Here is a 25318-nt window from a genome sequence, read left to right as displayed (position 1 = left end):
GATAGATTTAGGGTACATGATGAGACATATATTTTTATGTACAGCATTTGGAGAATTTGTTTTGCCTGACTATGCTCATCTTTTATTTTTTTCTCATTTGTAATTTTTTTAATTGAATTTTATTTTTCTTTAATTTCTTTACACATTACTAAAATATTCCTGTTTAAGAGTAAACATAATACCCCTCTCCCACAAAAACATAAAACCTCATGAGAAATAAAGGGAAAGAAAGAGGAAAAAATGTGTTTCAGTCTGTGTTCTGATACCATCAGCTTTGTCTTGGGTAGATCACTTTCTATATCGTAAATCCATCATAATAATTACTTCTATATTTTTCCGTAGTTGTTATTGCTGATTGTAATTCCCTCCATCCATTCCTCCCCACTAGCATCTATTATATATTTCTCTCTCCTTTCACTCTGTCCCTCTTCAAAAATGTGCTGTGGGGCAGCTGAATGGTGCAAGGGACAAAGCACCAGCCCTGGGGCCAAGAGGCCCCAAACCCACATCCCACCCTAGAGACCCAGCAACCACCTGGTCCCATGGTCCCAGATAGACCACCCAATCCCAGCACCTTGCAAAAAAGTAAAAAAAGAAAATGTGTTATATCTGACTATCCTCTCCTATGATCAACCCTCTCCTCTATCACCCACATCCCCCTCTCCTCCCCCATTCCTCTTCTCTCCTTTTTCTTCTGGATGTCTATCCCTTTTGAGTGTGTATGCTATTTCCACTCTGAGCAATTTCCAAAGAGAATGAAGGCTCCCTTATTCCCCCTTGCCTTCCCTCCTTCCATACCATTGCAAAAGCTACATGAAATATCTTTTATATGAAATATCTTAGCCTATTCTACCTCTCCTTTCTGTTACTCCCAAGTATATTTCCCTTTCACCCACTGACTCCATTTTTACCATAAATTATATCTTCAAATTCAGCTCTCTCCTATGCTTCATCTATAAAAGTTTTACCTATTCTATTAAATGAGAAGGTTCATATGAATATTATAAGTATCATCTTCGCATGCAGGAATACATGCAGTTCATCATCATTAAGTCCCTCATAATTTATCCTTCTCATCCACCCTCTCTCTGCTTCACCTGATCAAACTTTCTATTCAGCTCTGGTCATTTCAAAAGGAACATTTGAAATTCCCCTGTTTTACTGAAAGTCATTCTTTTCCCTTGGAAGAGGATGTTCAGTTTAGCTGGGTAGTTGATTCTCGGTTGCATTTCAAGCTCTTTTGCCTTCCAGAATATTATATTCCAAGCCCTTAATGTAGTTGCTGCTAAGTCCTGTGTGATCCTGACTGCAGCTCCATGATATTTGAATTATGTCCTTTTGGCTGCTTGTAACATTTTCTCTTTGACTTGGGAGTTCTGGAACTTGGCTGTAATATTCCTGGGGGTTGTTTGGGGTTTTTTGGATCTCTGTCTGGGGGAGATTGATGGATTCTCTCAATTTTTATTTTGCTCTCTGCTTCTAGAATATCAGGGCAATTTTCCTGTAGAAATTCTTCAAAAATGAGATCAAGGCTCTTTTCCTGATCATGACTTTCAGGTAGCCCAATAATTTTTAAATTATCTTTCTTGTATCTATTTTCCAGATCAGTTGTTTTCTCAATGAGATATTTCACATTTGCTTTTAATATGTCATTCTTTTGGTGTTGAAGTACTGTGTCTTGATTTCTCACAATGTCATCAGCTTCCTTTAGCTCCATTCTACATCTGAAGGATTTGTTTTCCTCAGAGAGCTATCTTATCTCTTTTTCCATCTGGCCACTTCTGCTTTTTAAAGCATTATTCTCCTCAATAACTTTTTGAACTGTTTTATCCATTTGATCTAAGCTGGTTTTTAAGATGTTATTTTCTTCAGCAGTTTTTTGGATCTCCTTGACTAAGCTGATGTCTTTGTTTCAATGTTTTTCCTGCATCTCTCTCATTTCTTTTCCCAATTTTTCTTCTATCTCTCTTACTTGATTTTTAAAATCTTTTTTGTTCTCTGTCATAGCCTGAGCCCAACTTCTATATTTCTTGGAGTCTTTAGAGGCAGAAGTTTGGACTTTCTCATCTTCTGATTTTGATCCTACATGGTACCAAAGTAATTGTCTATGGTCAGGTTCCCTTTTTTTTTGTCTACTCATTTCCCCAGCCTGTGCCTGTTTTGGGGGTGCATCCTGAGCTTTTGAGTTTTATTGAGACACCATCCCCCCACAAGGAACTCAATGTGTGAGGCTCTGACTACTCTCCTTGTCTGTGAATGACCATAAGTTCACCCCTCTGCCCTGGAGGCTGTGGGAGGGGGGGAAGGGTCCCTGCTCTATGTGGGGTCTAGACTATGACCAGGGCCTAAATGTGGTCACAGACCTAAGCAGTCTCCCTTTACTCTCTTACCTTCCCTAGGCTGAGCACACTCAGGGAGCAGCTGCCTGGAGGCTCCTGTTGGATGGCTCCACAGGCCTGCTTCCCTTTCCTGGGATCTGGGCTGCACCGAATGAGCTTGGCTGCTCTGAGGGCCTGGACTTTGCTGTGGCAGAGGTGTCCTGTGGCAGGTCAGGAAACTGCTGCTGTTCCTGGGAGCTGTGTTCCCAGGCACCCTGGGGCTGCTCCTGGGAAGCTGAAGCTCCTTCCCTCTGGTGTGGTGCCACTCCTCCAATTCATGGAATAGAGCTTTCCACTATTTTCCAGGTTACCTTGGGCTGGAGTATTGCCTCAGTGAATCTTTCTGTGGGTTCTGTCTCTGGAAAATTAGTTAGAGTCATAATTTTAAGGTTTTTGAAATATTTTGGAGAGAGCACCTAAGAGAGGCTCTTCTCCTGCCACCATCTTGGCTCTGCCACTTATGCTCATCTTTTACAGGAAATTTTATTTCCCTTTTCCTAAAAAATAAGGCAGGGAGTGAGCAAGGGGGGAAATAGATTTTTGTTTATTTTTTTCAATGGAAAGCTGAGGGAGGGGAATCCTACAGATGTTAAATGTCAAATGCATTTTCAGATGAAAGTATATTATTAGTTTTATTTAACTGTCTTATTTTGTTACAAAAGAACTCTCAAGAAGTGGGAATAATGTATATGTTTATATATTTTAAAAAGAAAATATCAATAAGATAGAAAAGCAACAAAAAAAAGAAAAGGAAAAGACTTATGAAACTTCCTATCCCTACTTACTACTCTGCAGGAAATTAATGTTGGTAAGAAATGTTCTAGGGATGAAGAAAAGCATTTGAAATATATTTATTATAAAATAAGTTTGTTTCTGTAGCTTATGAGAAGGCATTCGATTTACCTTTGCTCTTGCAATTTGACTCCAAATGTCTCTTAATAAAGTCAATCTTAGTTTGGTTTGAGTTTCTGCCCTGATCCTTTGCTTAATTTAAGAGCTAAATTAATTAATCCCTGGAGTTGGAGGGCTCTTTAGACCTCTCTGCTTTAAGGTTCATAAAAATAAGGACTGCTATGATTCATTTAATAATGTCTGAATTTTGGTTTCTACAACTTTTATAATGATTCCATAAGAAAATATATTTGCCTTCTGAAATTTTGTGAATTCAAGAACTATCTTTCTTCTGGAGAATGTAAATGAACTGAAATTGTTTGATAGAAAAATATATAATATGTATGCATACCTTTGAACAGAGTTATAGTAATAATTTAGACCTTTCTTCTCTTTAGAAGATTTTTACCTCCTTTCCTATAAAGTCTGAATTGGTATATACATATATATATATATATATATACATATACATATACATACATACATAATACATATATATCCTCTCAACAAAAAAAGTAATGAAAAACTCCATAGGAGGCCTTGAATTCTCACTTGAAACAACCACCCAGAGTCTTCTTCCTGGCTTAACCAGTGCCTAGCACAATAGGAAGTCCTTAATAAATACTTACTGATTGACAATGGCCAGAAAATTTTAAGGTAGAATTGCCAGGATGATTCAGGTTCATATTAATAGGCTTCTATCCTGTTTATCCATTTACTTGTAACTGATTCTTAATTCTTTTGCTTTTAAACCTTAAATTAACTGAGCTTTCCCTTTGTTTTCCTAATTTAAATTTCACAGGTTACTGTCAACTTGAGCCCAAATGGCCCCTGGGATCATACTCCATATCTCTGTTATTAACTAACTCTCAATAAATTCAGAAACACTGATTAAAGTTTCTAAACAGACATAGAAACCATTCCATTTTTATCTTCATATTGCAACACTTGGCACATATTTGGTACACAAAAGGGGCCTAATAAATCCTTATGAATTGATGAACTTGTTTCAATTCCAGCTTCTCAAACCCTTAAATCAATTAATGCTCGGCCAAGCCTAGACCCAGAATAACAGATAACAGAGAATATTTTGCAGGTCACCAAAGGATATCCTTGAATTTCCAAAAGAAAGGAACATTTCTAATACATATAAGAGATGAGATTACTTCTTGTATTTAAACCAGAAAAGCTGGGAAAACATTGTTTGAGCTTCTATATAACCACTCCAAAAATGGATGCAATTTATAAGACAGCAGCATCACATCCATCACCAGTCAACTGAAAAGAATATTCTGTAATAAATGACATGTAAATTGTATATGGGCTTTCTCTTTGTCTATCTTTAATGAGACACTGAGTTAACAGTCATCTGGAGGAGCCTTTGTTGTCAAATAGAGAAATTCACAAAGAGGATTCTTAGTGGCATTGAGCAAACCTAATTTACCTCTCATTCTAGATAGGCATCCCAATTCAACATTCCTGTTGGGTTGTCAAACAGATCTGTGTTTTCTCCATCCATAAATTATTTTTTATTATTCTTAACTATCCAATACTAAGATAATCTGAAGAATGATCTCAATGTTCCAGGCATCAATGGTAGAGGGAGTTTGATCACTAGGAATTCTCTGTGCCAATGAAATCACAGATCTAGTTTCTTTCCATATACTTAACTATACACATGTGAAGACTCCTAGTCAGAATCCAACACAACTTGCCTTAAACATAATTTTTTTTAACTGAAACAGAATTGAATGAGAATTACCCAGTCTCAAAGATACAAACTCAAGCCTAGATAGGTAAAGAATCAAATCTTCCAAATAAGTTTAAATTAGATTCTGAATATAATAGTTTCAGTTAGGCTTCCAGTAAAAAAAAAAAAAAAGCTAGTCTGCTCTACTGTTTTCTCAGAATAACCCCTCTAACCCAGAGAGTTATCCATGGTACTAGATTGTTTTCTCTGAAATCTATCTGATCCATTAGATAAGAACAGCTTGGCTCTGAGCCTCATGGGCTATTTCCAATTCAAATTTTGCTATCTTCCATTACCTATGATGCAATATACCCTCCCATAATTCATTTCTTACCTGAAAGCCACTACCATTTGTGCCTGCTCCCTACTCTGGCCATATCCCAAACTTGTAGTTAAAGTTTCTGGTATGTTTCAAACATGGTGCTCTTTTATTCCTGATTTTTATTGCTTCATTTCTAGGAAAATAAACTTCCCTAACTACAAATACATCACATGCTCCTTGGATATGCAGTGTTCTTCATGGAGTGGAGGTCATATTGCATTTCTTACTATATGACTCCTAAGATGATTCATCTATACCTTGAGGAATAACAAAAAAGTCTTATTTGCTTAGTGAGCAAAACCAGAATGTCCTATAGCTCCCTTTCAAGTATAATCACAATGTTTTAACATTGGTAGTAGGCATCTATAAATAATACAATCTTAGTTTTGTGAAGAGTCTCAAGAGTTTATCCAGGTTAGCTCATATTTGTACAGAAATTTTCTCTGTAACATCTATGCAATTAGACTGGAAACTTGAGAGTAGGGATTGTCTTTAGAGTATCTGAAACATAATCAATGTGTTAAAAATGTTTCTTGACAACTGACTAGCCTCTGTCTGAAGTTCTCTAGTGATGAAAAATTCAACGTTTACCAAGATATCAAGCCAATTTTTGGACAGTTTTCATTGGTAAGTTTTCATATATAATTTTCTATAGTTGTCCAAAACTGCATAGTCACAAAATAAGTAGAATGACATAGAAAATATATGATTTTGTCTTGTTTAATGCTGTAGATTGTTTAAATGATGCTACAAATCTCAATACTCAATGCTGTAAAAATGAGGCACACTTTTTTTTCTAAAAATATTCTGTCGGGCTCTATACAAAATCCAAATAGAATGAGGATTCCTTATAAATGAGTTTCTCTAGACCTTCTGCTATGGTTGAGGTTGTATTGACTGCACTGAGTCCTAGAGTACTTGGTGCATGGCAGAGCATGAATCAATTCAATTTCAATTCAATCATAATTTTTTAAACAGAGAAGTAAGGGCACTATGCCAGCAGTGGGAATAGAAAGACAAAAATGAAGCAATTCTACTCATATCCTGATAAAGAGATGAAGGACTAAGAGTGCTGAATGAGACAAATTTTGGAGGGATGCAATCTATGGAAGTATGCTGTGATTGATTATATATGTTTCTAATGGGTTTTGTTTTCCCAGTAATCTTAATGGAGAGGAAGGGGTTAAAGTGGGATGATATGAAGGAGAATCCTGATTGAATAAAACAAGTTTTATAAAAGTATATCTATATCGATATATTATATATATACACACTATATATATATACATACATAATAAATATATGTATAAAGATGTTTATATACATATATGTACATATACTTATAAAAGACTAAACTGGCAGTTTAGTGGTCTAAGGCTATAAAGCTTCTTAATACAAAAGCCAGTATACAGGGAATGAGGAGTTCCATTGACAACTACAGAGGCAGAGATGATGTACAGAATTAAATCAATGATGTTTTCTTGTTGACTATTCTTTTCATCCAATAGATAAACTATCTTTTTTTCAGCCATTAAAAAAATTAAGCAATTCCTGCCCTTAATAAACTTATACTCTACTTACGCTTCTAAAGTTTTTTAGGTGGCAGTTCATAATACTGAATGACATTAAGACTACATTCTAAGAACAATTAATTAGAGATGACTCTAACTCTTTGAGGGAAGGAAGATGTCAGTTTCATTCATAAAAATAAGGAAGTCTAAGGAAAACAAAACTTTTGGGGGGGATTGGGAGTATAATAGCTAATATTCATGAGTCTTGGATTTGCAAAGAACTTTGAATAAATATATATATATATATATATGTATATATAAAAAAGACTACATTCTAATAAAGTCCCCCCTTAGTAATTTATTTCCCAAGAACTTTGGTGTAACTATACTTCTCCTCCCTTCTCTAGTCATACAGTATATTAACGTTTCCTATAAATTTTCCTACAAATTTAATTACAATGCTACCTATATCTTTAACTATAACTTTGTATTTTATTCTTGCATTATATCTTTAAATATATCTTTAATTGCAATGGTACATATATCTTTTTCTATAAATTTAATAACTATGCTATCTATATCTTTATCAACTGAGATAATATTTTAAAATTCCCAGGCACATTGCCTGGGACATAGTTGGTCTTAATAAATATGTGTTCCTTTCCTTTCCCCCCCCAAGACAGTGATAAAAATATTACTTAGATCCTGGCTTTTAAAAAAATGAAACCCTAGCATATACTACTATCAATATCTGACTTTAACATTTCAGCGGATCTGTGATCTCTCTCTGATGTACATTCTCCTTCATCAGTGCAGACAAGAATTCTGTCCTTGAGGGCTTCTGATTCTTTTTTTTTTCATAGATTGCCCACAGAAGTTCTATCTAATGTGCTTAAGAGATTTCTTAAGAACTTGCTACATTTTACAGGTAAAGAATAGAAGAAGTTGTACTGTCTTTCTATTATTTCTTCAGGTGGCACTAATGGGCATTTTTAAAGAAAAAATTATCCAAGTAGTTCCAAATTCCTTTAGCTACCTACACTATGTCTCTATATTTTGTCCATTAAGAACAAGAGAGGATTTTTCCAAAAGATTTCCTAACATTCAGATATACAATGTATCATAGGAACAACAACCTCCACACAAACTAGGCTAGCTATCCCTTAAGCGGTAAAGAGATCACTTTACAAAACTTGATAAAATAGTAAGAAAACAAAATATCTAAAATATAAAAGATAGGGATGGAGGGTTTCATATATTATTAAGACCTCATACTTCATTATACAGTCACATTGATTAAAGTCATATGTTACTGAGTAAAAAATAGAAAGGTAAATCAATGAAACAGACTAAAACAAGGGAAAATCAGAAAGAATGGAACTCAATGACTAGGTTTCAATAAACCTGAAAACAAATTATTTAAGAAAGAACTCTCTATTTGATAAAACTGGCTGGGAATAGATAATAGGTTTAGATCAACACCTTATATCATATTCAACAACACAATCTAAAATGAATATGTAATTCAATATTAAGGATCACACTAAACAAATTAGAAGGGAAGGCAATCATACATCTCTGTCAGCTATAGGGAGGAGATAATAGTCTTTACTTAATAAAGGATAGAGGCAATTACAAAAAATGAAACAGATCATTTTGATTCCATGAAACTGAAAGGTTTCTGCATAAGTAAAATTAATCCACCTAGAAAAAGAGAATTATTAGATTAGTATCAAAAATAGATGTACAATTAACATATACTATATATATATAATATGCATGCATATATATACACACACATAGATGTGTGTAAAAGACCAAAAACCATTCCCCAATAAATAAGGATATAAATTTTCAAAAGAATTACAAAATATTAAAACTTTATAAAAAAATGCTCCCAATATTAAGAAGTAGTACTGTGACTTATCATTCTTACAGGAGGCATTCATTAACATTTTTTTAGGTCAAGCTATCCAAGCAGTTTCAAACTCACCTGGCTACACTATATTTCTTGAAGGTACTTGGCAAGTCTCTGTTTTGGCCCTTGTACCAAGATAGGTTACATGCAAGAGAGTAATGACCTCTTAGCTACCTTAGTAGAGAGGAACGTGACCCATGATAAGAATTGTGAGTGTGCCAGGGTTATTATTTATACTATGGCTTTGAAGTTCCTAGTGTTCTTTCTTTGTTCATATCATCATTGTTTTACATTGGGAAACAACCTAGCATCATGTATTGCATGGACTAGTTCATTAAGATGAGGACTTGGTACTTGAAGAGGGGAGCCAAAGGTTGAATTTCTTGTCTTCATTCTCCTCCAAATTCACTCCTTTGGAGGTTTATTACATTGCTTATTTAAGCAATTAAAAAGTTAAATTTTCACAGTCAAGATGATATAAGAGTTAACTTTTTATTACTGTTCAGAGAAACATTTAATTAGAACCAGACAAGGTCAAATAAAAAGTTAAGTTTGAAGTTAGAAAAGAATAAACCAAGACAGCAAAAAAGAGGGGGAAATAAAAGTCCTAACTTAGCAATGACTTAATAAGTTTTATACATATTACTTTGCATACCCCTCATAAAATTAAACTTCATTTACATAATATGGGATGCATGAAGAGGAGAAAGGAATATATTAAGTAAAGGTATATCAGGAAGATTGAAACCCAAAAGAAAGTTAGACCAAACTAACTCTTGAAAGGGAGAGGCTGAAGGAATTGTATCATACTAATACCATAAAAGCTTTCTCACTTCTGAACCCAATGCTCTCACCTCCTTTGAGGAGTGGAGCCCATTTCTGGTCAGAATCATAAGATTTCTCTAAGTTCTTGCTACACAAAACTTCTGATACTTAACTGTGACAAGCATGTTTCTAACACTTCCTTCAGTACCACCCAAGCCAGGTTCTAGCATCCCCAACTGAGAGTTGCCCTCTAAGGCCATTTAAGTGTGAAAGAGTCCATAGGGGATTTTTACAATCTTGCCAAGGGCTGGGATGTGGGGGCTTGCTTTCTCAAGGAGGGAGGATAAAGAGAATATAAAAATAAAAAAATAAACAAAGTTAAAATTTTTGTTTACATGTAATTGAGAAAAAATAAAAATTAAATGTAAAAAAAAAAAGAGAAAATCCAGAGGACAAAATATTTTGCAATTTTTTGAAAGTTTATAACCATCCTTATCTATTAGGGAATGGTTTTTGGTCTTTAACACAAATATGTATGTCTGTATATATGTATATATATTAATTTTATATGTCTTTGATATAAAATGAATTATCAACTGTTGGCATAAATTCTTGCTCATCTAAATACAAAAGGAAAAGGAGTATTTTTTGCTTCAGGCTCTGAGTGGTAGATTACCATGGTCTAAGAGACAAAGACCTTGCATCCAATTAAAAACTAAGCTGAATCTTTGATGAATATCTTTTCTCTGCTATTTTTAAGCCAACTTCTTTTGTCAGTTTTTAGGTGATCTATGAGTATTTCATTTTGATCTAATTCCAATCATAAACTAGCTGAACTGAGTCAGGCCTGGTCTAGGACACTGTGTCTACAACATTTCTTTGATCTTTCAGGCAATGTTAAAATGGAAGAAAAGAAAGGGGGGGGGGGGGAAAGGTGAATGAAAAATTACTTGGATTCATTTCAGCAAGGATAGGAGACTTTCATCATTCCTGAACTTGTTCCAAATTTGCTTTGCTCCTATTTCAATAAGCAAACACTCCCTAGTCTCAACATCAATGTAATAAGAGGGAAAGAGGTAGCCCATCATTTTATATACCTTAGACCTGGATGCTTAGGCTTTTATGATAAAAGCTTGTGGTTAAAAGGATTAAGGTTGACACATCTTATTCTTGGGCTGTAGAAGACGTGATTAATATGGATTTACATTCCATAGCATAATTCAAGTTTGGGCATGGTTATACAGGTTTAGCCTATATTAGATTGCTTTCTGTCAGGGGGAGGGGGGAGAGAAGGGAGGGAAGGAGAAAAATGTAAAACTCAAAACCTTTTAAAAAATGATTTGTTGAAAAAATGTCATTGCATGTAGTTGGAAAAATAAATAAAATAAAATATTAAGGGGAAAAAATAAGAAAGAATCCAAGCTTGGGAAGGAAAGAGTAGAAATGTGCTCACTTACCAATTGGAGAAAGATGCCCAAACTTTGGAACTAAGCATGGAGATAAGTTGGGGCTTTATCACCAAGGTAGTGTCATTTCTTTTATTTTTTCTTAATTTGCTTGTCTTGGAGGAAACTGGTATTAAGTGACTTGCCCAGGGCCAACGTTTCTGAGACCACATTTGAACTTAAATCCTTTTGATTCCTATGTGCCACCTAGATATCCCTCCAAGGCAGTATCATAAATAGGATAATAAGATAATAATAATAACATTTATGTAGCACTTATCATGCATGTGCCAGAGACTGTTGTTCCTAAGCACTTTACAATTATTATCTCATTTGACCCTTAAAACAACCCTGGAATATAGTTTCCATTATCACCCCCTTGAGGAAACAGAAGTGAAGTGACCTGACCAGGGTCACCCAGAAAGTGTCTGAGGCAGAATTTGAACTCAGGTCTTCCTGACACCAGCACCAACACTTCAGTCATTGCATCACCTAGCTTTTCTAACAAAACAGCAAGTTGAAAATTCAAAAATCAGGAGCTGCAGCAAGTACCTTCTGAAGATCAGTCAGAATAAGATCAGAAAATGACATAACTGAGTCCATATATAATAGCATTCAGGTGATGTGGCTTGAGTCAGGACTACTCACTGTCATCTGCTGACCCTAGTAAATGTGTAGAGGGACCTTGGGGGTCCTCTAGTTTAGCCCTTTAGTTTACAGATGAGGAAGCAGAGCTTGAGGAGGCTAAGTTACTTGCTTAGAATCTAAAGGTAGGATTAGAACTCAAGTCAACCTGATTATAAGTCTCTGTATCATGCTGCCATTTGTGGCAACTGCTGCTACTGCCATGTGCCCTCTTGCTCTGAAAAGTATAGCCCAACCAAACCCTGGATCCAGACAAGAAGTTGGGAGTTGGATAACCTAACAATTAACTTCATGGCCACCCCTCCAAAAAGGGCAAAACTCTGTTCCCTGAAATGTGCTCCCAATTTGACCAATTCTTTATATTTGCATCATTAGCCAATAATTTCCCTGTTACTTCAAAGTATGGGTAATGCATTCTTATAGATTTTGTAAACACACATGGGCTTTCATACTCTCACACACATACACATTGTGTCTAATAGTACCCTCTCTTGAGTGGGGTAGGGGAAAAAAGGAAAAAGTATGCTAATATAATATAATAATATACAATATAATAAATAAATAAATTTATATATTATATATTTAAAAGCAATTCGTAACAAATTTTACATAATAGATTTACAGTTTATGTGCAATTTCTTTTTTTTCCTAGTCTACTATGTTATAGAAATGCTTGTTTTATTTAAGTCCAGAATAAAGATTAATCAAAGAATTTTTAAAAGTATAACCTTTCCTTTTGTTAAAGTGCCAGTATTATGTGGAGGAGGACAGAGGAGTGATGACTGACCACTATTATAGATAGTTATGAGTGGGTAGATGAATTTGTGTCATGCTTAACATATATCCAAATTTAATTGACCCTCAGTAGTCCCATTCTTCACTGTGGTTCAATCCATCCTGAAGTTCTCATTAAACAGTAATGTTTCACTATAAATGATTTCACCAGGTTTTTTCTACCACCTCCTCCCTATAAATGATTAAAGTGCTGAATAACATGATGTAGCCCACCAATGACTTCACTTCTTGAGTAACAGCTGTTCACTATTTGACTTCTTTTACTTATAAAACATTTGGGTCTTATTTTGGTGCTTTATGGAAACAGTGATGGGGATTGAACCAGTGATTTAATTGATAAAGGTAAATCCTTGCTGGGGAAGCCTAATGTATTGATACAAATCTTCTTAAATTATGGTTTTGGAGAGTTTCTAAGGGTAAAGAAAGAATTATCAATGGAACACAAGGTTACAACAGCCATTGAGTGTCAGTACTGGGACTTGAACCCAGGTTACCTACTCTCTACTATGCTTTAACACCTCTTGAATATCTAATGATAGCTTATTTCATGTAACTGTCTTTTCTGAGGATGCTCTATTAAAAGCTCATCTGGTGGGTAGAAGGTGATGTAGCAATTATGGGAGATGGATAGTTGGCAATTTTATTTTCTAGGATATTTCTAAATCTACATAATATTGGGTTTTTTTCAAAAAAACTTGTCAGATAAAGAGAGATGAATGTTTCCTTATGGGTATCCAGACTGGTCTGAGCATATTTAATTATCTTTATATGTAAATGTTGATTTTTAATCCTTGAAAGACCACAAGGCTAATGAGAATCCTTCTTTGCTCCTTTGTGATTTTACCACATTCAGAAAGAAACGAAGGTCTTACATTAGGTTGGTTATCTTTTCCAAGGGGGAAAGTTGTTGTGTCATTCATTTTTTTTATTATTAATTGTCCATTGGCCACTTCTACTGAGTATTCCAAACTCAACACATCCAAAACAGAACTCATCTTTCCACACAAAATCACTCTTCCTAACTTCCCTGTTACTGTTGCAGCAGCAGCATCCTTCCAGGTTTACATGATTTACAATCTCAATGTCAATTAACATTCATCACTGACCCACCCCCAAAATGTTATCTCTATATATCTTCCATGGGTCCTCTTCTCTCTACTTGCATAGTGACCACCCAGATAAAACTCTCATCACCTCTCACTTAGACGACTGAAAAAGCTTCTCAGTTGATCTCCCTGACTCAAGTTGCTTCCTATACAATTGACAAAGTGATTTTCCTAAAGTACAGGTCTGACTCACTCTCCTTACTTGATAAAGCCCAATGGCTCCTTATTACCACTAGGTTCAAAGATTCATTTTTCTGTATGGCATTTAAAGCTTCCTGCAATTTGATTCCTTCCTACCTTTATAGCAACACACATTATTTTCCTCATGTCATCCCATGGATTATACAGCCCACACATACTGAACTATTTACTGTTCCTTATTCATGATGCTCTGTCTTTGGCCTCTTCAATTATTGACCCCAATCCTAGAATTATCTCTTTCCTTATCTCCATCTCTTAAAATTCTTGCCTTACTTCAAGACTCACCTCCAGAGTTGCCTTCTATAAGAGGATATTTCCCAGTGTCCAAAAACCAATGCCTTACCTTATATGGTTAGTTTATAAATACATCTTGTGAGAAAAGAAAATATTTATGTGTACATACACATAAATGTATGCATATATATAACATATATTAATATATCTATCATTCTATCTATATATATAGAGATATATGTATGTACATATGCATCTGTATACAATCTTGCCCTTCAGAATACAAGTTCCTAAAATTTAGTGTATAATTTTTTGTATCTCAGTGCTTGTACTTGGCATGTATGCTAGGTAAGGACTTAATAAATGATAAAACATATAATAATTTAATTATTTGATGAAATCAATAAAACTAATAAATATTAATTACTAGAAATTAATAACAAATAGAGCTTAATAAAGAATGAAAAAGGAAAAAGTAAGAGCTTAATAAATGCTTGATGATTGATTAATTCTGATCAATTTCTAGCCCACAATTTTTCCTAAAAAGCTTTGTAAGTATCATTAATCACTTCCCTCTGTTTTGCGAAGAAGTATTATTCCTACATAATGTTCTATAGTGAGAAGAAATGATTTAAGTTTTAAGTAACTCTTTAGACATATAGACCCCTAAACTGAAGGTTCTCCAGGTCAGAATTCCTCTCAAGGGGGCAGCTAGTGGTGCAGTAGAAAAAGCACTGGCCCTAGAGTCAGAAGGATGTTCAAATCTGGCCTCAACACTTGATATTTACTAGTCATGTGATTTTAAACCTATTGCCTCACAAAGACCAAAAAACCAAAAACAACAAACACACAAAAAACAAACCCCCCTAAAAAAAATTCCTCTCAAATGATGGCCAACCTCACCAGAAGGCTGAAAATTGGACCTAAGAAATCAGTGAAATCTTAATTATTTAACTAAGCATCTATTATATTCCAGACATTGTATCAAATGCTAAAGATATAAGGATAAACAACAAATCAATCTTTGTCCTTGAGGAACTTAAATTTTATCAGGGGACACAGATACACACACATATATATTAATATGGTTGTTCAGTCTAGAAAACTTGGGAGTTTTTTAGGTGATGATAGTGGAGTATTTATGATTTCCTTCTCTGATTCATTTTAAAGATGAGAAAACAGAAGGAAACAGGGCAAAGTGACTTGCCCAGGGTCACAAAGCTACTAAATATTTCAGACCAGACTTGAACTTGTGAAGATGAATTTGAATGATTTCTAGCCTGGCACTCTGTCTATGGAACCACCAACTGCCCAAATGTAAATATATGCAGAATAAATGAAAAGTACTCCCTATTGAGTTATTATCTACCCTCTCCCCTCCCAATTTTTATTTCTGGGTTGAATCTCTAGAGGATAGCTATTACTTTGCATATTAAGAGTGCCCTGCTGAGTTTTGTTGTTCAAGTGTGTTCAACATTTTTCTTTAAGGGGCAATGGGGTAGGGACGGCTAGGTGGCTTAGTGGATAAAGCACCGGCCCTGGAGTCAGGAGTACCTGGGTTCAAATCCGGTCTCAGACACTTAATAATTACCTAGCTGTGTGGCCTTGGGCAAGCCACTTAACCCCGTTTGCCTTGCAAAAAGCTAAAAAGAAAACAAAAACAAAGAGGCAATGGGGTTAAATGACTTACTTGCCTAGGCTCACATGGCCAGGACATATCTGAGAAAGGATTTGAAATCAGCTCTTCCTGATAGCAGGGAAGGTGTTTTATCCACTGTACCAGCCAGCCCTATGCCCAACTTTTCACAAGCTTCAAATGGGTTTGCTTGGCAAAATACTGCCATTTCCTTCTCCAGCTCATTTTACAGGTGAGAAAACTGAGACAGGGTTAAATGACTTGCCTAGGATCACAAAGCAGGTTAGGTGTCTGAGGCCAGATTTAAACTAGGGTCTTCTTGATTCCCTGTCTAGAGCTCTATTCACTAGGTGCCACCCTGCAGGCACCCTCTTCAAAAACTATAGATCACAAGTACTCCAAGGTGCTTTCCATTAACAGTCAACCAGTGCATGCAATTAGCTCTTAACAAAATGTATTTACTAAGATGGCCTAGTTTAAAAAATAGCAGTAAAACATTTTCTTCAGAAGTCTTGAGCATTCTTTTCCACAAATACACACAGCATCTGTGAGAAAAGTGGGCTGCAATTTAGAGCTCAATGGTAGTGAGGCATGTAAGTGCACACACACACACACACACACACACACACACAAACATGGATCAACATGTGCCCAAAGCAACTTACAAGTCTGGCCCCACAGGGTCTCAATGTTCTCTCACTCATCACAGAGTCCTCACACTGTTCCTGCCTGGGGTGCAGTATCTGTTCTAAGGGTGTTGTTCAGCTGGGTTCCTAGGGTTTGCAACTCTGCACAGTTCCACTATCCCCTGGAAAGGCTAGCTCTTGAGTTCCTGACTGACTCTTCTTTGTCAACAAAAGTTCAGCTCCCTGAAGCTGCTCCAACCTCAAGGGAATGCCTTTCTGTATCTGTTTCTAGCTAGAAAGTGCCTCTTGGGGCTGCTAGGTGGCATAGTGGATAAAGCACCGGCCCTGGAGTCAGGAGTACCCAGGTTCAAATCCAGTCTCAGACACTTAATAATTACCTAGCTGTGTGGCCTTGGGCAAGCCACTTAACCCCGTTTGCCTTGCAAAAACCTAAAAAAAAGTGCCTCTTTTGCCTCATCTGGGTCTGACACTATCAAACTAACTCTCTAGTTGCTGGATGAGGAAATCTCCTTCTAGGGGAGTCTCCCCAGTACTAGACTCCATTGCAAAGTTGGCAAGGAGAAAAAAAATCACTTCTTCCCCACACCTCTTTAGCTTTTAGTAAAATGTATTTAGTAAGATGGCAAAGTTTAAAAAATAGTAAAACATTCTCTATAGGAATCTTGTGCATTCTCAGTGATCAAACTCCTCAAGGTTAGCCCCAGCCTGTATCTTTTAAGGATGACTTATAGTTGTGGTCTATCATTTTTTAGCCAAAGGAATTCTTCCCTTCCAACTGAATCGTGTGTCTTCATGAGAACTTTTCAGGGGTAAACTTAATAGAAGGGAAGGGACAAGAAGTGGGGGAGGTTATAGTATACAATGTTCTTCTAGATCTGCTCACTTTACTCTTCATAATTTATTCTATTCCATTCCATGCTTTTCTAAGATCACTGAGCTCATCGTTTCTTATAGCACCATAGTATTCCATCACAAAGATACACCCAATAAATTGTATGGAGTAAATTTTCAGTTTTATGTACAATCATCTTTTTTTATTGTAGAGAAATGCTTATTTTCTTCTGTATATTGACAATAAAATAAATTTTAAAAAAAAGAAGTGGGGGGAGGAAGGAAATTATAGGGGTTACCAGGGAAGGGCTCCTACAGAAGGTGGGATTTAAGCAGAATCTTGACAGGGGCAAGGGAAACAAATGGACATGAGAAAGGAAGGGAAGGCATGGGAGACAGCTAGTACCAATGCAAGGTCAGTTTGAAAAAAAGAATATTGAAGTTATTTTTACATATAATTGAAGGAAAAAAATGTTATATTTAAAAAGAAGTAAAAAAACCCCAAATGCACAGTTAGGGGACAGAGGATATTATTTGAGGAACAGCAACAGGCTAGTATAGCTGTAGTTTGTAAAGGAGCAAAGCATAAGACAATTTAAGAGAAGAAAGGTGCTAAGTTATACAGAATCAAAGGATTTTATACTGGATGGTGGAGGTAAGAGAGAACCAGCATACTTTACAAAGGGGAGAGGGAGATGGTGAAATGTCAGATTTATATGTCTAGAAAATAATCTTGGCAAGTAATAGAAAAGGGACTAGAAAAGGGGACAAATTTGAGGAAAGAGGCCTATCTAGAAAGCTTCTGCCATGGTCCAAGTCTAAGTGAATGAAGGGTAAGAGCTGAAGATGAAACCAAAAATACAGGCCATGATGGAAAGGAAGAGAATGGTGGTGCCCTTTATAATAATAAATTAAGATAAGTTCAATTTTGGACAGACTGAGTTTTAGAATCATTTGCATAAAGATACTTGTTGAATTCTAGGGAGCTGATAAAGTTATGAAGTAAAAGAGGCAAGTAACTAGAAAGAAAATGTAGGGAAAAAAAGGGTCCAAGATAGTACTTCAGGGATGACTTACAATTAGTGTGATCTAGTATGCTCTGGATGATGAATTAGTAAAAGAAAGGGAGAATGATAGGTAAGGAGAACCAGGAAAGATCACCTTGATCCTTGAAGTTGAAAACAAACACAGCAGCAGATACAGAATGGAGTGAGTCCTCAAAGTCCAGTTACTACCCCCTATAAAAGAAGGCACCAGGAGGAGTTCAATACTCTGATCTTCAACCCTCCAGCCAGAGGGGAGAGGAGATTGATTGAGGTGGTATCATTCAAGGCTTGAGTTGAGATTAGAGATGATGAGCCTAACCTTGTTCCACAGAGTTGATAGGAGGCAGAACAGAAGATTCAGAGAGAGGAGACAACAATAAAGATGATAGGGGGTTCAAAAGAATCAAAGGTAGCAGTTTGATAAAGAAAAATGAGGGTTGAGGAAATCACTCTCATCTGACAATCAAGGTGTTAATGGTAAGAGACAGAGGGAGACAGTTATAGTTGAGTGTTGAGGTGAGACATCAACTTAGAAAGGATTGAGGAGTGCTTGAGAAGAGATTATAGAGGCAACATGGATAACTCTTTTTAAAAATTTGTCTGAGACCACAAGGCCAGATGCATTCTCTCTCTCTTTTTTTGTTTTTAGGTTTTTGCAAGTCAGTGGGGTTAAGTGGCTTGCCCAAGGCCACACAGCTAGGTAATTATTAAGTGTCTGAGGCTGAATTTGAACTCAGGTACTCCTGCCTGACTCCAGGGCCGGTGCTCTATCCACTGCACCACCTAGCTGCCCCAAGATACATTCTCAAAGACAGAGGAATATGATAGGTTTTAGTGAGGGCCTTTTGGTGGTACAATAAATAGAGCTTTGATCCAATAGGAAGACTTGAGCTCAAATCCAGTCACAGACACTAGTTGTGTAATTGTGGCCAAGTCATTTAAACTTGATGCCATTTGCCTCAATTTTCTCATTTGTAAAATAATCTGGAGAAGGAAAAGGCAAAACAATCTAGGATCTTTACTAAGAAAACTTCAAATAGGGTCACAAAGCCATACACAGTTGAACCACAGGTTTCAGTAAACACATTTGGTTTTTTTTTTAAAGAATAAAGGAAACATGCATTTGAAGGCAGTAAAGAAGAAACCAGTAGATGAAGACAAGATTAAGGAGGGATGGCTGAGATTGCAAGAACACAGGCCTGGGGAAATAAAGAGAGGAGCAGGTTTGGGGTGAAGAGGACTTCACTTACAGAGTGTGGAGGAAAAGAAGACAGAATGAATGATATTGTAAAGGGACATTACAAAGAAAAGAGGAGATGTGTGAGCTCATGGAAAATGGCCTCAATTTTCTTAGCATTGCTAGGGTCAGAATTAGGAGCAAGGTGTGGGAGAGAAGTTTTAGAATTGTTTTCAGAAGTGAAATATGATATAAGGGACTCAAAGAGGGAAGGAAAAAAGGATCAATTATCTCAGGGAGGGTTCAATTTAGGAGGCAGAGGGTAGAAATAATCCAGGGCTGGAGTTTGGCAAATAATGAGGACAAAAGGGTGAAGGGTCTGCAAGTAGATTACAGTATGTAACTAAGTTGGTTAACAACAGATAGAGATTGGGGACAGCTGGATGGTACAGTGGATAGAGCACTGGCCCTGGAGTCAGGAAGACCTGAGTTCAAATCCAGTCTCAGATACTTAATACTTACAAAGCTGTATAACCTTGAACAAGTCACTTAACCCCACTGCCTTGCAAAAATCAAGAAAGAAAGAAATATTCTGGGATAGAGGGACTGGAGGTTTCCTTGGAAGGGATGAAGCATAATGAAAAGGGAATCAATGATAGGAGTACATGGTCAGATAATATCAGAGTTTGAAGGAATATTAACAGGAATATTGACCTCCCATAGTGTAAAGACAGGCATTGGGGAGGAGAAGAATACAGTGAGGAATCCTAAAATATGAGAAACTGAAACATAATTTAATTTTATACAGACACACACACACAAACACACAAAATATTGTTCTAAGTTAAAGTTTCTTACCTTAGAACCTGGAGACTTGCTTAAAAGATATTTTTATAATCTTTGCATAACTTTTTTTTAATTTTGTGACTTTAAAACATCTCTGAGAAGGGACCTATAAGCCTCACCAGACTTCCAAAGAGCAATCTAAAATATTAAAAAGGCTAAGAATACCTATTCTAAGCTAATATCTAAGAAGAGGAGGTGCCATGGAGATGAGAGCTTTGTGAATTGGGCCCCTGAAAAAGAATGAGGTAAGGTAATCCTGGATGAGAGTAGGGACCCCCAGAGAGTTGGATAGTATTTTTGAAGTATGGAAAATAATTGTAAAGGATGCTGATTCTTTTTCCAACATAAAGGGAAAAAGAGGTTGGGAAAGGTCCCAAGATGCTTGAGATTTGAGCAATCAGCACAGTAGGAAAGCATTGAAAGCAGGAACTGATGAGGACATAGCCATGAAAGGCTATGAACAGGCTCTGTGTCCAAAACAGAGGAGAAATCAGGAAATGTTTGTGGGAAGAAGGCAAGATGTAATGCCAAGTCAAAGTATGGGTTGTTTTTAACAAGAGGAGCTTTGACCTGAAGTACACCTGGCAATGAAACATCAGTCAAAGAGGGGCTGGTCTAGATGGTTCTAAAGCTCTTTCCTGCCTCTAATTCTATGAAACTTTTAATAGAGAGAAGGGGGAAAAGGAGGAAACAAAGAGAAGAGAGGACAGCCAGGAAAGACTCTCTTCTAGCACTTTTCTTTTTAAATGATCTTGCTCCTTTCAAGGGGCTGGGCAAGCATAATTATGTCTCATTCAGACATGGAATACTGAAAACTTACAGAACGAAGTTTAAATGATTTGTCTCCACCCCCAGGCCAATGTGGTGGAGAAATTTAGTTCAGAACTCCAATTCAAAACATTTTTTCCTTGCTATTTTATTAAAAATGATGATGATAATAGTCACAGAAATGTTAAAAATAAAATAAAAGCTAGAATTAATATCGAAGTTTATGGTTTGCAAAATGCTTCACGTGTCTCATCCTCACAATAATCTTGGAAGGTAGATGCTACTATGACCACCCCTCACATTTTACAGATGAAGAAACTGAGGTACAGAAAGGTTAAATAATTTGTCCAGAGTCACACAGTAAATGTCTGAGGCAGGATTTGAATTTAGGTCTTCCTGACTCTAGGACCCACTTCTCAAACCACTGAAGCACCTTAGCTGTTCACCTATCTTTTACATATCTAGCCATTTAATAAAACAGATGGTACATCCATGAACTCTAACCTAAGCTTCTGTTTCCAAGTAACAACCACTATTTTAAAAATATCTTTCCAAAAATTGCTTTTCTACTGGAGACAATCGACAATAGACAGCTCATTTTAAATTACAAAAATATGTTAAACAATTTTCTTAAGCAACTTTATAGCACTTTAAATTAACATCAATCCATCTGTACAAATGAGACACTTGAGCTCTAACATTATATATATGTATATATATATATATATGTAAAACTGAATTATTGTCTGAGTTTAAATATTTACTATTCTGATCTACTCTTCTATTTGTCATGAAACTTACAAGAACAGACACAAGAGACATTCTAATTACTTCACTGATCTTAGTTTAAGAATTTGAAAATGATTAAAACTTACTGTGTATTCTGGTCCAAGAATTTCATTTGGAAGAAAGAAATGTGGGGGGGGAAAAAAAGAGAAATGACATGATGATAAATGCCATTACTTGCATTTAATACAAACTATACAAACAATAAATATACCAGTGAACTATTTAATGACAAAAAAAAGATGTAAAGAACACCATCCCCCTCCCAATTAGGTTAAATGAACAGGCCACCAAAATTGCTCTTGGAATGCTTTCACATACAAAATTAATAATGACACCTCTCTTGATTGGGAAGTCAAGGAATCAGATTCAATTAATCTGTGATCAGCTAAACACCAAAAGGACTAACATAAAATCAGAGCTTAGATGCAGTCTTGGTAAAGAAGAGCTGATATTGGAGATATTTTTGTAGTTCAATTTTTAAGTGGAAAAATAACCATTGATTAAGGAAAAGTTTGTTCTACGAATGTAGTCTGGGTTATTTCATAAAGAAAAGAACTGAACCTTCTTCTTTCCTAGTATAGAAACTCCTTTTACCTGTGTTAAAGATTTAAAAAGGCTCATGGGGGGCACTAAGAGATTAAATTACTTGCCTATGGTCACACAGAATGTGTCAGAAGCAGGATTAGAATCCATATTTTGCTGCTTCCAAGGCTAGCCCTCTATTCTCTATCCTAAGAAACTTCTTTCTAACCTCTTGTTTCTTCCACATTTCTGAGAAAATGCTGAATGTGTAACATACATTCAAATTCTTCTAGAATGAATAATCTATGTTACTTCACTTGGAGCAAGAAGTAGAACTTTCTGCTTAATCAGATTACAAGGGAAGTTTTGTGTGTTAGTGACCATTTTGGACTACCAGGGACAATTTCTATGTTTTTGTTTGTGAAAGAAATTTACACTGACGTATTCGAAAAGAGATGAAGATAGAATAATGGTAAGGAAAAAACAATGGATTTTAAGTCAGATAGTCCTGCATTCAAATCACTGCTCTGTTGCTTGCTAGCTGTGGGACCTTGAGCATGTCACTTTGAGTTTTAGGGACTCAGTTTCCTCATTAGTAAAACAAAACATTTGCACTAGATGGTTTTTTTTGGTCTCTTCTAGGTATAGATTCTATGATACTAAGATGAGTTGGTTTAATTTTTTTTTCTTTCCTCTCTTTGGCAACCAAGGCAAATACTATTAAGAAATGACATGATCTAAAAGTTGAAAGGCAATAATTAATAGTAATAATATTAGATGTTATTTGTAAAGCAGAATTTACTGAGTCCTTTAGATATGCTATTTCATTTCATTTTCACAACTTTATAAGACACATGCACATAGACAAACACACACACACACACACACACACACACACACACACACACACAAAACTATAGTGCCAAAACAGGCAAGAAGAAGAAAAGGATTATCTATGAACTAAATAGTTCAATGCCTAGACCAGTGGTCTCCAAACTGTTTTTCATCTTGCACCCCAACAGCAAAAAATGTTTTATGATACACCCCCCCCATTTTTTCCTTTTTTTGTAGTTTAGATCTGTAATTTTTTCACTGTATAAAATTGCTACTAAGAAAACTCCTTCCACCTAGAATTTATAGATTTATAGAGTTTCTGGGGGGCACCAACCAAGAAATAACTTGCCTTTGGTAACACAGACTATGTCAGAAGCAAGATTACAAACCATATCTTCCTGATTCTACAACTAATCCTCTAACTACTACACTCTAGTATATTTCTCCCATAAATTGAGGAAGAAATAAGACTAGAGTTGTATAAATTATATAAATGTGCTACTATGCTAATATATTATAAGACACACAAGAAAAAAAAGTTTATGAGATAAAAATGAAAAAATAATATTTCAAAATATTTTTAATAATGATTACTTTTAGTGAGAACAATGTGATTAAATGTGTGTCATTATTTTAGAAATATCTATATGCATATACTGGAGGATAGGGCAGACTTGTAAATAATAACTGTTCTTTAGTAATTAATGATTCAGTTAATTTGATCAATGTAGCTAGCCAGCCAAACTGATGAATTTCTGTTTTTAGCTACTTTTTTATTAGAAGATACATAATGAAGCAATCTCTGTAACATAAAATATCTTGGGTCATAAACAACTAGAACATAATGACTTTAAAGTACAAATAATTTTTATCTAAGTGTAGCTATTATTATGTACAATGCAAAAACAAGGAAAAATGAACTACCCCTGATTTCAATTCAACAAAAATTTTCCTCATAAATGCATTCTGCTATATATGAACTTCCTTAGTGGATAAGGTCATACTTTAATTTCATATTGTTTAGATACTTTAGTTGTGTTTTTGTGTGAATTTATAGAACAGAAAGAAAGCCATTTTGGCTGACTCTAGAGGGTAAGGAAGGAAAGTGATGACTTAAAAGTTGGAAAGGAGTCAAATTCTGAAAGGTATTAAATGCTAAATATAAGTCTGTATTTTATTCTTAAATCAATAGGGAGACACTGGAGTTTCTTGAGTAGAGGTGACAAGGTCAGGCTTGTGCTTCAGAAAAACTATTTTGTGATGAATCTAGTTTGGATTGGACCTTGAGGCAAGGAGACATTTAGGAAATTGTAGGAGTGATAAATTAGGATGGTGGCTGTGGGAGTTGAGAGAAGGGAAAGAGATGTTGTGTGAATAGAAATGACAAGGTTTGAGGAGGGACCTGATAGAGTCATGACATAATCCAGGGAAAGCTTTTGGAGAGGTGAAAAGGGTGCAGGTTATTTTTGCCATAGGTATTCGTGCACCTATCATGATTAGGTCATAAATATATGAAAAAAACAGGTAGAGGAGGGAAGTTGAGGGCTTTCACAAAGGTGGGATAGGGGTAAGACTGGAGGAGGGCTGGGCAGATAATGGTTAAAGAACAGGTCTGATTGTGCTTAAGACAAACCCTATAATTGGTTTTTGTGGAGAGGTTAGGAAGGGACCCATCTTCTCATCTTGATTTGCTGAACACATATTGTTCTTTATGATCCCTATTTTGGAGACTACTGGCCTAGACAATCACTTTCCTCACATCCTTACATTCACTGCCTGAAGGTCCTTCTAGATTGGTTTAGTGAAGACTTACCTGTGATTGTGTAAGGGTAATAGTTCCAAGCCTTCTCTGTAACATAAAATATCTTGGGAACAACAGCTCTAGCCCAGCTAGGCAATTTGCTGCAAGGAAGAAAAAAAAGTAAATTAGAAATTATATATAGCCATAAAAAGCAATTCCTAGAGGAAATGGGAACATTTTGTCACACAAACAACATACTCACTTGCCTATGATCTTTTTTGCTATAGAAGAACAAATGATCTTTTCATACACACAGATGTATCTTCTCAATACATACAAAAGGGATACAAGTTGGCATAAATTGAGAAAAAAAGAAATGTCTGCACTTGAACTCACTCCTACTTATTTGACAAGGAAACTGATGATGATGCCATATCAAAAACGGTCATGTTGAAGGAAGGTCATCTTGCGACATAGGTTAGGTCCCCTGGGTTAACAGCCTTATGTAATGTTAAATGAA

At 35.8% G+C, this 25318-nt stretch overlaps 1 protein-coding gene across 3 annotated transcripts in view; it reads right to left on the bottom strand.

The window, feature by feature from the left end:
• Window positions 1–25080, bottom strand: part of PITPNC1 (phosphatidylinositol transfer protein cytoplasmic 1) — a 211073-nt gene extending 185993 nt beyond the window's left edge. The window contains exon 1 of one of the 3 annotated variants that reach the window (XM_074224757.1): window positions 24871–25080. In XM_074224757.1, the coding sequence (XP_074080858.1) occupies window positions 24871–24915 (45 nt within the window). In that variant the 5' untranslated portion in view covers window positions 24916–25080. The remainder of the gene's footprint in view (window positions 1–24870) is intronic. The other 2 variants (XM_074224758.1, XM_074224756.1) reach the window with 2 other exon arrangements.
• Between the last annotated feature and the right edge of the window lie 238 nt (window positions 25081–25318).

This window comes from Macrotis lagotis, chromosome 2 (genome assembly GCF_037893015.1).
Source record: "Macrotis lagotis isolate mMagLag1 chromosome 2, bilby.v1.9.chrom.fasta, whole genome shotgun sequence".
In the NCBI taxonomy this organism is placed as follows: Eukaryota; Metazoa; Chordata; class Mammalia; order Peramelemorphia; family Peramelidae; genus Macrotis; species Macrotis lagotis.
This window is presented reverse-complemented; position numbering and strand designations above follow the sequence as displayed.